Source organism: Triticum urartu, chromosome 1 (genome assembly GCF_003073215.2).
Source record: "Triticum urartu cultivar G1812 chromosome 1, Tu2.1, whole genome shotgun sequence".
NCBI classification, from domain to species: domain Eukaryota; kingdom Viridiplantae; phylum Streptophyta; class Magnoliopsida; order Poales; family Poaceae; genus Triticum; species Triticum urartu.
Window position 1 is genome coordinate 19,899,874 of NC_053022.1, and position 15,945 is coordinate 19,915,818.

The 15,945-nt window shown below is 47.0% G+C and overlaps 1 protein-coding gene across 2 annotated transcripts; it reads right to left on the reverse strand.

Annotated features, from left to right (window-relative positions):
• Positions 1 to 10,018: 10,018 nt before the first annotated feature.
• Positions 10,019 to 14,945, reverse strand: LOC125543743 (protein DETOXIFICATION 19-like). 2 transcript variants are annotated; one of them, XM_048707217.1, is made up of 8 exons: positions 14,584 to 14,945; positions 13,305 to 13,310; positions 11,769 to 12,313; positions 11,570 to 11,656; positions 11,415 to 11,471; positions 11,054 to 11,292; positions 10,623 to 10,741; positions 10,019 to 10,519 (listed from the first exon to the last, which is right to left on the reverse strand). In XM_048707217.1, exons 1-8 carry the CDS (start codon positions 14,800 to 14,802, stop codon positions 10,391 to 10,393), a joined length of 1,401 nt encoding a protein of 466 aa, XP_048563174.1. In that variant the 5' UTR covers positions 14,803 to 14,945; the 3' UTR covers positions 10,019 to 10,390. The 2 variants fall into 2 exon arrangements, with proteins under 2 accessions (XP_048563174.1, XP_048563166.1); XM_048707209.1 differs by lacking the exon at positions 13,305 to 13,310 and having other exon boundaries at positions 14,533 to 14,933.
• Positions 14,946 to 15,945: the final 1,000 nt, after the last annotated feature.

A 15,945-nucleotide genomic window follows, 5' to 3' on the forward strand; every position in this document is an offset into this window, starting at 1 on the left:
GGGATGAGGATCCTCCCGACCAGCCTTCGTTGGCAGAGTTCATGTTAGAGATGGAGAAGAACAAGCGAGAGTCTAACCGCTTGTTAGCACGTATTGAGGAGAACACCTCCCATCAGCACAAAGAGTCAGCGTCCATCTATGATTTCATTGGTCTGAAACCACCTACCTTCCATCATTCCATTGAACCACTTGATGTAGATGATTGGCTCCGTAGTATCACACACAAGCTGCGTTCTGCGAACGTAGCTGAAAGTGACAAGGTCACCTACGCTGCTTATCATCTGGAAGGTCCTGCTAGTCTTTGGTGGCAGAACTATGAGGCTATGCTTCCAGCTGGCCAGATACCTACCTGGAGAGATTTTACTGAAGCCTTTCGTGAACATCACATTCCTCAAGCCCTCATTGATCGCAAGAGAGAAGAGTTTTGTAGTTTCACCCAGGGTGAGATGGCTGTCGATGCTTACAGTAGAGAATTTGAGAACCTCGCTCGCTATGCTTCAGAAGAAGTGTCCACAGACGCCAAGAAGCAGGCTAGGTTCCGGAAGGGTCTCAACCCCAAGTTGCGTCGTGATCTCCACTTGCACCATTGCAATACATTCCAGGCTCTTGTGAACAAGGCCATTAATGCGGAGACAGCTCAGCTCACTTACGAGGAGTCTCATAAGCACACCCGTGATTTGGTTTCTTTCTCCGGTTCTAGTTCGCAGAAGCGCCGGATTTGGGTTCCGAACTCCGCTCTTCCACCCGGATATTCACCGAGGCCATCTTATGTGGCGCCTCACCTAGTTCAGTTACATACTCCACTCAGGCCTATTGGTAGACCGCTTGTCAAATCGGGTCCACGTCCTACTTCAGGGACTTGCTTCACATGCGGAGAGCCAGGACACTATGCACGTGACTGCTCTCAAACCAACTATGCCCCACCCCAGCCTGAGAAGTCTGTTCTTCGTGGTAAGCCATCACGCAAGATGATCAGTGTCAAGTCAGCTTCCACTGAACGTGGATGTGTGCATCACGTCTCAGCTAGAGACGCCCATGACGATCCAGATGTCGTTCTTGGTACACTCCTTGTCAATTGCCATCCAGCATTGGTTTTGTTCGATACTGGAGCATCTCATTCCTTCATTTCCGAAAGCTACGCTAATTTGCACAACATGTCATTTTGTGATATGCCCTCTTCTCTAGTCATTCAAACTCCTGGATCCAAATGACAAACTTCTAGTGTAAGCCATGGTAATGAAATCCTTGTTGACAGACTTGTATTCCCTGCATCACTTATAGCCCTCAAGTCTACAGATATCAACATCATCTTGGGTATGGACTGGATGAAAGCTCATTATGCCAAGATTGATTGTTACACAAGGTCTGTTCAGCTTACACACGCATCTGGCAAGATAGTCACCGTCTCCACTAGAGTTGCAAAGCGCCAACTCTATTCTCTTAATGCCAGCCCTCTTCCAGACCTTGAAGATATCCCGGTAGTCCGTGACTTTCCGGATGTCTTTCCAGAGGAACTGCCAGGTATTCCACCTGACAGAGAAGTAGAGTTTGTCATAGATCTTATCCCAGGAACCGCTCCAATCTCTAGGAGACCTTACAAGATGGCACCCTTAGAACTAGCTGAGCTTAAGAAACAACTTGATGAATCCATGCAAAAGGGTTTCATCCGTCCTAGTTCTTCTCCCTGGGCTTGCCCCGTCCTCTTCGTCAAGAAAAAGGATGGTACAGACCGGATGGTTGTAGATTATCGTCCCGTTAATTTGGTCACGATAAAGAACAAGTATCCGCTCCCCAGGATCAACGATCTGTATGATCAGCTCGCTGGATCCTCAGTCTTCTCCAAGATGGATTTGAGGTTAGGCTACCACCAAATCAAGATCAGAAACGGGGACATTCCTAAAACGGCTTTTGTCACTCGTTATGGTCAGTACAAGTACACCGTCATGTCCTTTGGTCTAACCAATGCTCCAGCTACTTTCTCTCGCTTGATAAACTTGATCTTCGTAGAGTACTTAGATAAGTTCGTCGTGGTTTACCTCGATGATATTCTTATTTACTCGAAGAACGAGGAAGAGCATGCCGAACATCTTAGACTTGTGTTAGAAAAACTCAGAGAGCACCGCCTTTATGCCAAGTTCTCCAAGTGCGAATTTTGGTTACCAGAAGTGACCTATCTCGGCCACGTAATCTTTGGTAAGGGCATTGCTGTCAATCCCGAGAGAGTTCAGGCCGTTCTTGATTGGACTCCGCCTGAAACAGTTAAATAAGCTAGGAGTTTCCTTGGTCTAGCCAGATATTGTCGCCGCTTCGTTGAGAACTTCTCCAAAGTGGCCAAACCTCTGACGGAACTTCTCAAGAAAGATAAAAAGTTTGAGTGGTCCCCACAGTGTGAGTACAGTTTTCAGGAACTGAAAAGACGTCTGACTTCTGCTCCTGTACTTGTGCCACCGGATTTCACTAAAGACTTTGTTATCTACTGCGACGCCTCACGACAGGGACTAGGTTGCATCCTTATGCAAGATCACCATGTGATTGCCTATGCATCTCGACAGTTGCATCCACATGAGGAGAATTATCCTACACATGATCTAGAGCTTGCAGCCGTAATCTATGCACTTAAGACATGGCGACATTACCTCCTTGGTAAACGTTGCGAGATTTACACCGATCACCAGAGTCTTAAGTATATCTTCACCCAACCAGATTTGAACCTTAGGCAAAAACGTTGGTTGGACTTGATCTCAGATTACGACTTAGGAATTACCTACACCCCAGGAAAGGGGAATGTCATGGCTGATGCGCTAAGTCGTAAGTCCTATTGCAACAATCTCATGTTGCAGCAGGGCCAACCACTTCTCCATGAGGAATTCTGTAAGCTTAATCTTCACATTGCTCCTCATGGATTCCTTTCTACCTTGGTGGCGAAACCTACTCTTGTGGATCAAATCATCTCTGCTCATAAGCAGGATACGGGAATTTCCCGGATCAAGAGAAACATTAACAAGGGAGTTGCTGGTAATTTCTCTATAGATGATCGTGGTGTTGTTTTCTTCGAGAGTCGCTTGGTGGTTCCCAAGAATCAACATCTTCGACGATTAATCCTTAAGGAGGCGCATGAATCTCCTCTCATGATTCATCCCAGTAGTACTAAGATGTATCAGGACCTACGCCAGAGGTTCTGGTGGACTAGGATGAAGAGAGAAATTGCTTAGTTTATTGCTAGCTGCGACGTTTGTCGTCGCGTTAAGGCAGAACATCAAAGACCTACTGGCACCCTTCAACCTTTAGCTATTCCTGAGTGGAAATGGGATAAGGTTGGTATGGACTTCATCACCGGCTTTCCTAGGACCAAGAAAGGGAATAATGCTATCTTCGTAGTCATTGATCATCTTTCCAAAGTGGCTCACTTCCTACCTGTTCGAGAGAGTATCACTGCTAGTCAGCTCGCTGACTTATATATTTCTCGAATAGTGTCACTTCATGGTGTTCCACTAGAGATCAATTCAGACCGTGGTAGTCTTTTCACTTCTCATTTCTGGGGGAGTTTCCAAACTGCCATGGGCACCCATCTTTCCTTCAGTACCGCTTTCCACCCTCAATCAAGTGGTCAGGTGGAAAGGGTCAACCAAATTCTCGAAGACATGCTTAGAGCTTGTGTTATCTCATTCGGTATGGATTGGGAGAAGTGTCTTCCCTTCACCGAGTTTGCTTATAACAATAGCTACCAATCCAGCCTCAAGAAAGCTCCTTTTGAGGTTTTGTATGGACGAAGATGTCAAACACCTTTGAACTGGTCAGAAACCGGTGAAAGACAATTCTTTAGACCGGATATGATCCAGGAGGCAGAAGAGCAAGTTCGCATCATTCGTGAGAATTTGAAAACAACCCAATCTCGTCAAAAGAGCCAGTATGACCGTCGTCATAAGGAAGTGGCTTATGAAGTTGGCGACAAGGCTTATCTTCGGGTTACTCCCTTGAAGGGTACCCATCGTTTCGGTATCAAGGGCAAGTTGGCTCCTCGTTACATTGGTCCTTTTCGCATTCTCGCTAAACGAGGAGAGGTTGCCTACCAGTTGGAACTACCCCCACATCTTTCCCGAGTTCATGATGTCTTCCACGTCTCTCAACTCAGGCGTTGCTTCTCGGATCCCATCCGCGGAGTGGACCATGAAACGCTTGATCTCCAAGATAACCTCACATATCGAGAGTACCCCGTCCGCATTCTGGATCAAGCAGAGCGTGTCACTCGATGTCATAACATCAAGTTTCTCAAGGTTCAGTGGTCTCATCATTCCGAAAGAGAAGCTACTTGGGAGCGTGAAGATCGTCTTCGACTTGAGTACCCCACTTTCTTTCCGCCAACTCCTGAATCTCGGGACGAGATTCTTCCGAGTGGGGGTGAGTTGTCACATCCCTAGTTCTGGTATGACCTAGGCTAGCCCTTCATGTTTGCATCATGTTTAAATTCCATTTAAAATTTGAAATGGGGATTTGTGAAACCCTCAGAATCATTTCTGAAAATGACCCAAGTAAAAATTGCTCCAAAAGGGTCCAAGAAAATGCTCATGTTGCTCTTTGAAAATATTGGACAGAGATAAAAATCAAATCAATATTTTTATGAGCTCATAAGTATTTATTTTGGGCATTTGGAATTAATGCAACAATTATTTGCTTTGGATATATATTATTATATATATATAATATTGTCCAAAAATTATGCCAGTTGTTGAGGAGCTCTGGAATAATACCATTAGCCCCTGCAAAAATTGGCATAAGAAAATAAAATGGTTTAGTATTTTATCTAAACCAAACAAATGTCAGAAAAATAGAAAAGAAAACAAAAAAGGAAAAGCCTACCTGTGCTTACCTGCGGCTTGGCACTGTGCAGCCGGCCTAGCCCAGCGGCCCAGCCGACTGGCACTGCCAGTCGTCCCTTCCTCGCGCCAGGAGGACAGGGGCACGCGCTCGCCGCGCGCGAGCACACGCCGGCCACCTCCTGCTTCCCCGCTCGCCGCTGGAGGCATCCGACGACGCCACGCACCCCCCTGAACACTGCTCACTCTCCCCAGTCCTCTCCTCTCCCTCGCTTCCTTGCTCACGGCCGAGCGCTGCCGTCGCCACCGGCCACCACTGCCGCAGCCACCGCCTCCCCCTCGCCCTCTCTCCGTGTCTGCGAGCTCCGCCACCTCGCCCTGAAGCTCGCCATCGAGCCACGCGCCTCCGGAGGCCCTGGAGCGCCTCCATCGCCGCCGTCTTCATCTCCGGCCGCCGTGGATCCCCATCGCCGCCCCGCCGTCTTCAGGGCATCCCCGAGCTCGCCGTCAAGCCCACCGAGACCGCTGTGAGCTGCTGCTTCTCCTCCCCCTCTCCGTTTGCTCGCTTGCATGCCGTAGCCGTCGCCCCCTTGCTTACCGTAGCCATCGCCGCGCAGGCTCGTCGCCGGCGAAGCCCCGATGACCAAATGGCCCCGTGCGTGCGTCTGTTGCACTCGCAACGACCCGTGGAGCAACGCTAGCGCGACAGCCAACTTGTTTGCAAGCCGCAACGCCGACCCCGAGCACACCCGCACGCTGGCCACCGCCACGAGCTCTTTTCCAGCGAGCTCCGGCCACCCCAGCTACTCCCACTTGCCCCGTTGGTTGCGAGCGTTCGCCAGCTTCACGTAGGTAGTTTCCATCGTGCGTTTGGTCGCCGGAAGGCGATTTCCGACGCCTCCGCCGTGTCTGGCCTCGCCGGCGTCGAGTCGCCGGCGGGCTTTGACCCCGCAGATAGGAGGTTTGACCTTTTCCGTCGGTCGCCGACATGTGGGGCCCGGCCCTGTTAAGTTTTAGTTAGGATTAGTTTAACAACTAATTAAACCCTGTTTAGCTAATTGGGTCACTGACACATGGGCCCAACCCCATTAACTAAACCAGTTTAGGTTTATTTTAAATCAGGACTAGCTACAGACACTGACGTGTGGACCCCACGCGTTAGGTTTGACCTGGTCAGCCGCCTTTGACCTGCTGACATAAGCATGACGCTGTGCTGACGCAGTTATGATTATTCTGGAATTATTTTAAAACAGGAAATTCCAGAAAATGTTTTAAACTTCAAAAATTCATAGAAATTCAACCGTAGCTCAGATTGAAATAATTTATATATGAAAAATGATCAGAAAAATTCCATCTATCCATCTGTACCATTTTCATGCATGACAAACCAACCTATACATTTTGTATATATGAAAACACACTTATGGCATATTTAAGAGCTTAATTTGGAGTTGCATTTGAACCCTTGGTTCAAATGGACCTCAACTAAATAAATGCTAGATGCATTAACTCAAACAACATCACATACTCATGCCATGTTCATGCATCATAATGTTGCATATGCTTGTGTTTGATTTCCGACACTGTTCCTTCTCAATAGGTCCTGCTCCGGAGAGTGTTCGAGAGTACCTGTCTGAGGAGCAGTGCCCTCCCTGTTGATCTACCAGGCAAGCAAACCCCCTTGTTCATTCCGATACAATCCTACTCTCTCGCTCCTGCCCTCATTTATTGCATTAGGACAACAACGATTCAACTGCTACTTTATGCTGCGGTAGTTGAACCCATTCCTCTGCATGACCTGTCATTGCCACAGTAAATAGTTAAAACCCACTAGCATGTGTAGGAGTTGATTGAGCCATGTTGTGTTCTTGCAATGCCGTGCCTGCTATTGCTTAGAGTTGTGTCAGGTCTGATTCATCGGGAATGAATTGGAGTGGTACGATATGTTCTGGTGCTGAGAGTTAAGCGTGTGAACACGATTTGGTAAAGGTAGCGGTGAGAGGCCGTGTAGGAGTACATGGTGGGTTGTCTCACTGGAACCGTCCTTAAGAACTAAGTTCGGTGTAAGTTGTCCAATGACTAGTCACTACCACACATTGGGCTCCGGGCGCTCCAAGCTCTCTCGACTTATTAGCCAACTTGATCTCTGTCCAGGAGTTGCAATTAGTTTCTGGTGTTTGTAGGTAGTGTTAGTAGTCTACCAAGTGGCACCCGGCCAGGTGGGCTTGGGACAGACTAGGCACAGTGACACGGTGTACCAAGTGGCACCCGGATGGTGGGCTTGGGAACCCTGCTCACATCATTTGGGGCCGTGAGCGACACCCCGGCCGGATCTCCTTGCGGATGGAACCCGAATAGGCGATGAACCTGGACTAGAGTCTTGTGTGGTTAGTCAGGTCGTGGCCGACATCCTCGCCAGGCTTCGGCTTGAAGGTTGCCGAGATACATGATGTGTATATGGTGATAAGTGGTGAGAGCGTGTGTGAAGAAGTACACCCCTGCAGGGTTTTCATGATCTATTCGAATAGTCGTGTCCTCGGTTATGGACTTCTTGGATGCTTACGTGGTACATAGACAACTTAAAGTGGATACTCTAAAATGCTCAAGACAAGTGTGAGTGCTATGGATGGCCTTCTTGTAAGGAGACAAGGATGAATGCATAGTAGTGTATTGATGTGGTGATTAGTGGACTCGTGTGCGCTGCCTCACCTCAAAGAAGTTTCTCGTTGTCGTAGAACAGGATAGCCACTGAGTCAAAGCTGGCTTGCTGCAACTAAACCCCACTTACCTTCTTGATACAATGCATGTATGATAGGGTCTGATGTAAGTCTTGCTGAGTACCTTTGTACTCACGTTTGCTTTATTTATGTTTTGCAGGTAAGACATCTGTCTCACTAGTAGTACCGCTTGGACTTCGACGAGTAGCTTGTTACCTTGGAGGGACTTGTAGATAGTCAGGCTTCTCGGCCTTTTTCTTTTATAGTTGTCTGTACTCAGACATGTAATGCTTCCGTTGCTTGTATGCTCTGAATGATGGGTCATGTGACCCCTGTTTGTATTGATGCCATGCGGCTCTTCTGAGCCTTTATTTATATGAGTTTGCGTTATGTTGTGATGCCATGTTGTACAGCACATACTTGCATGTTATGCGTATGTGTGACGTGTATTGCTATGTGTGGGATCCGACAAACTAGTTGTTTATCCTTGGCAGCCTCTCATATGGGGAAATGTAGTCTAGTGCTTCCTTGAGCCATAGTAGTCCGCTACAGCCCGGTTCACCGGAGTCCTGCTAGCCCAGCACTACTGCTCAGCACACTTGACTGGCCGGCATGTGTTTCACTTTGTTCCTGTGTCTGTCCCTTCGGGGAAATGTCAGGCGGTGACATCCGGAGTCCTGTTAGCCCAGTGCTACAGCCCGGATTCACACGCTGCTGACCAACATGCTTGATGTGAATCATGTATGCCTGTCCCCATGGGTTAGTGCCGCTTTGGGTTCACGACTAGCCATGTCGGCCCGGGTTCTCTGTCATATGGATGCTAGCGACACAATCATATACGTGAGCCAAAAGGCGCAAACGGTCCCGGGCCAGGGTAAGGCGACACCCGTGGGAATACCGTGCGTGAGGCCATAAAGTGATATGAGGTGTTACCGGCTAGATCGATGTGACATGGAATCGGGGTCCCGATAGCTCGGACTTGTTCTTCAGGGTGAAACCCTAGAGCCTGGCCTTTGATGCTTGGATCCGGTGTCGACAAGGTGTTGCTGTTGAAAAACCTCGTTGTCCCTGTGGTGTCAAGATATGGTTGGTGTGGATATGGTTATTGTTCTAGATTGCTGATCAACATTTGGCTAGCTTCGGTTTTTTTCTCTCGCTTAGGCATTGTTTTGGTCTTGTACGACTTTGCTCTTTACTGGCGTGTTTATTTGTGTGTGTTGATGTTGGTTGTGTGCATCCTAGCTATGCAGAGGCCAGCTGTGCTCATTGTGTTTGTATCCATTTGATGCTTCATTTTGAGTCAATAAAATTCACTCTTTATTAAGAAAAAAATCTGTGCATCCTAATATTTATACATTAATACATATATTCATATTTTATCCACTAGTACATGTTGTACATTTTCGAATTTAAGAACAAGGTGCAGCGCCGCTCGTCGCCGGGGGTGCCTCTAGTTGCCGTCGTCGCTCCTCTTCCGAGCTCCATGTGGATGTCGTCGTTAGTGCCACAAGCCCATGTGAATGTCCTTGTTGTTGCCACAGCTCCGTGTGCATGTCGTCGTCGTTGATATGAAACAGACCTTATCTTCTACATAGAGATTAGAAAAGAAACTGTTCGTAGTGAATGTAAGTAAATTTTGATGAACAAATCATACTTACTGCTACCGAAACGTATTAATTGCACGATAAACTATATATTCTGAAACTATCATTTTAGACAGAAGGGCATTCATGATCCATATGTTGTTGATGAATATAACTACCAGATTAGCGAAGTGACATTACCAGGTCGTCCAGTTAGGAGTTACCATGTTTGGCGTACGTCGAGTGCCCTCCAAGTGCACACTCGACAAAAGGAATGCCGAGTTTAAATCGGCCTTTGTCGAGTATTCTAGGTAGTCAACAAAAAAGTTATTCCAGTTGTTTGTAGGCCTTTAGCTCTAGGTGCTATATATAATGCATCACATGTAATATCCGAGATCAAAGCAAGAAAATCAAAAGGTGTGACACGTGCCTATGGCCAATTATATAATCGCCTGCATGTTTTTCGTAGCCGGCGGAATCACTTGCTGTACATATACGTTCTGGCCGAAGGACCAATCGATCCGGGAGCTCCCTTAGGATAGCTGGCATAGTAGGTGCTTACTTTCTCCTGGAAGAATCGATCAACTGTGGCTTGTGTACTTGAGCGTCTCGCCGAAAAGCAATCGGTAGGCCGTAAGTACATGGGGTCAGCGCATGTACATATTTCATTGACTGAAAGTATTCGTCGAGGAGCGTTGTGCGACGTGCATATAAGTTATCATGCTGGATGTTCATTACTTGAGTCTTCGACCACTGTTTTAATAATTATGTATCTGATTTGCCCTATGGACAAATATGCAAGCAGACTTTTCATGTTTGTTTGAGTAATAGAAATAAGGTTCCCAAAATCATGCTATAAATAGAAAGGATTTCCGAAAGAAGATGTCATTCATTTGATGAGAAATAGAAAAATATAAAGTATTCTTATAACTCAAGCTGAAGCAGCTACTTTCGAAGTAACAGAAGGAAAAGCAGCAACCGAAGCGGGGATGTCAAAGTCAAAAAGAGGATTACTCAACACCTATTGACATCCAGTCTTTGGGTATCTCTCTATGTAACTCTTGCCGCTTGGTTACCATGACAGGCGTTTACAACCTCAACCATTTCAAGCTGAAATCAACTCAACGTACACAATCTCACAAAAACCCTTACCGGCACAGGCCACCTCACAAAAAAAACCCGTACAGGCGCACACCATGGATGGTTCTACCGTACCATAGATGGACAGCCACCGTCTGATCATAAATTACCTCTTGAAATAACATGCAAGTATCGATCAAGCGACATAGCCATCCCGATTTTTCACCATGGCATCCACTAGCTTGGACCATTTCGTGCGGAGGGTTATCAGCACCATCACGCTGGTCTGGCACGCCAGCCCCGTGATTAAGCCCAACCATAAACCCTACAAAAGGAGAAAGTGACATTTGTTTTTCAGAATTTGAGCTACATGTTTGCCACATTGCGCAATGGCAGCGTGGCGAGGCACGGGCTTATGTCTTGCTTACGTGGGTGTACAAGTTGAGCTTGAAGGCCAACAGGATGGCCACCGGCATGCCGGCCAAGTAGAACGCCACCAGGTTCGTCGTCGCCGCCAGGTGCTGCCATCCACAGCCCCGTGCCACCCCTGCCATGCGCCATTTTATTCATCAATTATGCAGAACCTCTTAGAAACAATGAAAAAAATCATGTTATGACAATGTAGCGCAGCCTTGAAATGCGCTATAGCGAAGGATTGTATACTGATTTTACTTAGTGAGACATTGCTCCAAACACCATGCCATGCTATTAGCAACACTAGAGCGTGCTATTTTTTCCATTACTTAGAATTATCAGCGCATCCCAATCCATGATTTTCTATCCGTGGTATGAAGTTATTTGTGCAGCGTGGGCTAGTGATCCTTGAAGAATGGTTTACATAGCCCACGATATTTCTCACCTGACAACACGCCCTGCGCGGAGTCCAGCACGATGGAGATCGTCAGGAGTGGGGTGATGCCTGCAAACTTTGCCACAATCACCGTGCTCTCCGTGAAGAGGCTGGCCCAGAGGTCATGGCCGACTATCAGCAGCAGAATAAACGAGAGGGCAAGGAACACTGACAGCTTCATCGTCACCATGACCGCATTCTTTGCTCTGTCCACGTTACCGGCCCCGATCTCATTTGACACCCTGGTGCTGAAAATGGTGCAAAAACGCGATATTAACCACCACAATTAAGTGAACCAAGAACCGGTTCTAGACAGCAACGACACACTAAGAACCTGGGACATGGACTCTGAAAAGGCCGGGGGACGTACCTCACAGCGGCACTGAACCCATAGGTGATCATGTAGGAAATGGCCTGCGTGCTTGCGCTGCATTTAGAAAAAAGTTGGTGCATCAAGTCCGATTGTTTGATAAATGATGCACGAGCAATAATTGTTTAGGGAGTTTCGTCAGTCCAGACCCGTACCATATGGCAATCAACGACGTGCTTGCAGTGGAATTCGGCAGTAGGCCGGCGATCAGCACGAGGAGCTCAATAGCCCAGTACTCCAAGCTGAATGGACTCAATAAATTTCAGGTTGCATCTGTCCAGACTCAAAACCAATTTGCAGGGGACAACATGTTTATATATACGCATGTTTGTTGACAAGTGTAAACGTACTAACCAGACCATGATGGCAGAGGGCATGGCGAGCTTGATTGTCGGCAACACATAGTTGAAGGCGTCGGTGGAGAAGCCCTTCCACGTCTCATCGAACTCCTTGGACCACATCACGTATGCGAGCAACATCAGGCACGAGACCCAGAACGTGGCTGAGATGGCCAATGAAGCGCCGGTGAGGCCCAATCCGACCACATTCACTAGCAGGTAGTTCACGGCGATGTGGAGCACAAACGGCACCATGGAGCAGACAACAAGTGGCACAACAATCGACTGTGTCTGCAGATACCGCAGCAGACACTGTAGGAAGGAGTAGGCGAACAGACCGGGCACCTGGTAACGGATGAACACCGCGGCGGCGTGGGACACCTCAGGTTCTTGATGCAGAAACAACAGAATTGGCTCCGTGAACAGCCAGACGATGGAGATGAGTACGGACACCACCGTTGACATGATGAGCGACGACTGCAGGTACAAGCCCAGCAAGCGGTACATCCGGGCACCATAGGCCTGTCCACACAGCGTCTCCATGGCGCCGCTCATGCCGGTCTGTAAGTTGCATCAGTTTCCCGAATCCATCAGTAATTAAGCATGCAGCATATATTATGGAAGGTTCTATGTGTCCATCAAATTCTTTCGATGCAACGCAACATTGCTCATTCCAAACCAACTTGTCAAATTACTTTTGTTCTTTTATTTTTTTCGAATTGTAAGGTGAAGGATCTAGGGTGAATCATATTGTCTTCTTTAACATGGATGGAACTGAAACAAAATGGCAACAGCTAAACGTATAACAAAGAGGAAATGTCGGAAAATTATAAAAAGTTGATGGAATGCTTACAGGGGCGGATGTAGTGTGGACATACTCGGAAGGTGGAGCGCCATATATGTGTATTATTACTATCCTCCTCTAGGACGGATGGAGTATGGACAGACTCGAAAGGTGGAATGCCATGGGCGGGAATGTCGGGGCGGCCAGTAGGCGGCCCCGCTCAATTTGGTCAGGTAGAGTGGAATGTGTTGAGCCATCAATCATTGTCGATCCTCGACCAGTGATGATGGCAACATGAAGTTTCGTTTACCAACCGATACATGTACATGCACACTAGTTCTATCAAGCTAGTATGTATAAGCATATGTTTTCTACACTCCTTGTGTTTTCATTTTACTACATTTGTGTCGTGTTTGTTTGTGAATGAGGGTGGCAGACTTCGGCGGACTGGGTCTGCTGGTTTCGTGACAGACAACGTGGGAGGTGTCCGCCATATTGAAAGGTTGATAGACAAAGGTAAGTTGCCTTGAAATTTTTGATATTGCAATATTTTATGTGGTTGAAAACGAATGTTGTATTCTCTAGGATGCAAATAATTTTTGAAGCCGTTTGGACTTGTTGTATTAGTACGTCCAACATCTGGTTTTTCTGTGTTAACACCGGATGTTGCCTATGTTACTGAAGTTTCTTATGAATTCCCGCATTGTGTTGGAGGCGCTGCATACATACAATAAATGTGTTGGGTGGGATTATTTTAAGAGCTGACACAACGAATTCATTGCTTGGTAAAATATTTTCATCCATTACCATCTATCATATACCATTTATTACCAATAATTAGTGACATGAAGGGAGGCGTTCGGGAACCACATGTCAAAAAAATGATAACCAGATTAATTCGGTTACTATTTTCTAGAAATAATTTTATCTCCAACTATTTAGCGGTGGATAGGGCTACTCCTGCGGAGCTGCCCGCCTGCCTAATTAGGACTGGAGCGAGGGCTAGGGTACTTCAAAGTGTGTTACACAAAAAAATTGCAAGTTGACACATAGTTTCTATTATATTTCTAAAAATGTATATATTTGTACGTAAAAACGAGTATGCTACAAATATGATACATATTATTTAAAAAATAGTATATATACTATCTAGATATTTTTATGTCCAACATGTGATTCATGGATAGTGGGTGTGCCCCTTTTTTCATGCGGGTGGATAGTGGGCGTGTGGAGATGAAAGAAGCAGGAGGATGCCCAATGATTTAGAAGATCCAGCTAAAAAAAATCAAGCGCGTGACGTATAGACAAGTCTTTAAGCATATCCGAACTTGTGGTGCCACTGTGCAAAGGTTGTGGCTGCTGGACGTACACGTGCGTATCGTTCAGACAAAATAGTGCCTACAGTTGGCGCCAACAAATATACAATGAATTTCAATTGTCCAGACTTGGCTAATTTATGGTCACTGACGACCATGTGCTGCATGGGCAAAGCATGGTTACATTCGTTGTAAATATCCCCTACAACAGTTTTAACTCCTAGAAAGATTTAGGAGCTTCAAAAACACACACCCTCTGTTAAAGTTACAGTTTATGTCCTATGTGTATCTTCAGATAGTCAATTTGATCGATGAAATGCGAGTTATATGTAATTAAACAGATATTATTAGAAACTTAGTTGTGTGGTAGAAACTTCTCTGTGTACATTGACCAGCATTGTTTACAAGTATGTGTGCAACGTACGATAAGATGAAGATATTTAACTGGGCAAATCTTTTCTACTTAATTAATCAATGAGGTAAATTTTTGGCCTTCATTTCAATAAAAAGAAAATGCAGATACGTTCATTGGGTAACAGAAACGAGATCTCTATGAGCAGGACCTACGTGGGGCGACATTCGATATACGATCGTAAATCAAGCATCCCCACACAGATATCTAGGGCGGTTCAATTAGATAAGCGTGATCAAAATTAAGAGGGTGCGATACCAGTACGTACAACAAAGGCGTAGCCGGTGACGGTGGCCCAGGAGTTGCCGAGCGTGGCGCCGGCGAGGTGGACGTTGCCGAGGTGGCCGGAGAACATCACGGACACAAGCGGGATGGCGTAGTAGGACATGTTGGTCAGGACCATCGGCAGCGCGAACTGTAGCTGCGCCCAGGCCTCCTCCGTGTCGATCAAGCGGCGCAGCCACGCCGGCGAGGGACGCTTTGCCTCGCGGCATTCGCCGAAGGGCTCGCCGGCGCCGAGCAGCGGAGCCGAGGACATGTCGCCGGCCGGCTCGCCAGATTAAATCGAGAGGGAAGGGGCTAGCTTAGTTTCGTGGTTGGTGGTGCTGGTCGCGATGGGAATGGCTGTGGTGGCCATCGACGAGTGTGATGCGGCGGCAATATATGGACGTATGTATGTGTGAGAGGAGCAGCAGCCATGACTTGCACGTTTCTCCCGACGTCCTGTAGCTAGCGCGTGGAACGCGCGGTGGTGGGCTTGGTGGATGCCAATCGGTCTAATTAGTGTGGTGTCTGTGACTCTCAAATTTACTTTTGGAGTTTGCTAAGCAGTGGATTTATTAAATGGATTGAGTAGATCTCATCTACTACGCGAAGGGAGTAAGGGCATCTTCAAGAAGGACCCTCAAACTTTCCTGGACGGTAGTGTCTGAACCACTTTGCTATCTAACAGAGATCCTTATGTCTGCTTAGCAGTTAGGACGTACGGATTTTGGTATCCAAGAGACAAACATGGAAGCTTTGCCGGAGTCCAGACATGCACCTTGAACAATCACATGCATGATCCCACTCTTCTCTCTTTTCTTCCAACCGCACATGCATGGTCTTTTCTCTCTCTCCTTCTAACTGAACAGTAAACCACAAATATCACATGACATGCATGGTCTTCACCTACTTTTTCTCCTTCCAACCGGATACTTTGTGAGTATTGGATGGCTCCCTCCCGCATCATGTTCATGAACCACGTGATAGAGGCTAAGGTGTCCCGATGTTTCGATGAGATGGTGGCTATCGTTTTCTGTGGGAGTTGACCTTGACGATCCGACTACGAACGTGGCGAGACGTCGCGCCTTAGCAATCGCTAAACCAACTTCCGAGGGTTATTGACCACGCCGGAGCACGATCAACCTGACCACGAGGGTGTTTCCTGCGAGCAAACGAAGAACAAGCAAGAAACTGAGATTGCAATCTAGATATTGCGAATATAGATGAAAGCTTTATTGATCAAGGTGGGGTTCTGTGACGTCTTGGTCTGGTCGTTGGACACAAACGAAGTACGCGAAGTTGCAGCTATGGCGAACTTTTAATCTAAACAAAACCCAAAGTCTAAACGACGCCCTAAGGGCTGTATATATGGAGGAAGAGGGGGGAATTTCGTGGCCCTTGAGGGTGGGGTCCGAAA

Coding starts and splice junctions, on each gene's coding strand:
- LOC125543743 (XM_048707209.1), bottom strand. CDS start 14,802: ATGTCCTCGGCTCCGCTGCTCGGCGCCGGCGAGCCCTTCGGCGAATGC. Junction 11,472..11,569: donor ACGTCGTTGATTGCCATATG/GTACGGGTCTGG, acceptor TTCTAAATGCAG/CGCAAGCACGCAGGCCATTT. Junction 10,742..11,053: donor CGCGCAGGGCGTGTTGTCAG/GTGAGAAATATC, acceptor GGCGCATGGCAG/GGGTGGCACGGGGCTGTGGA.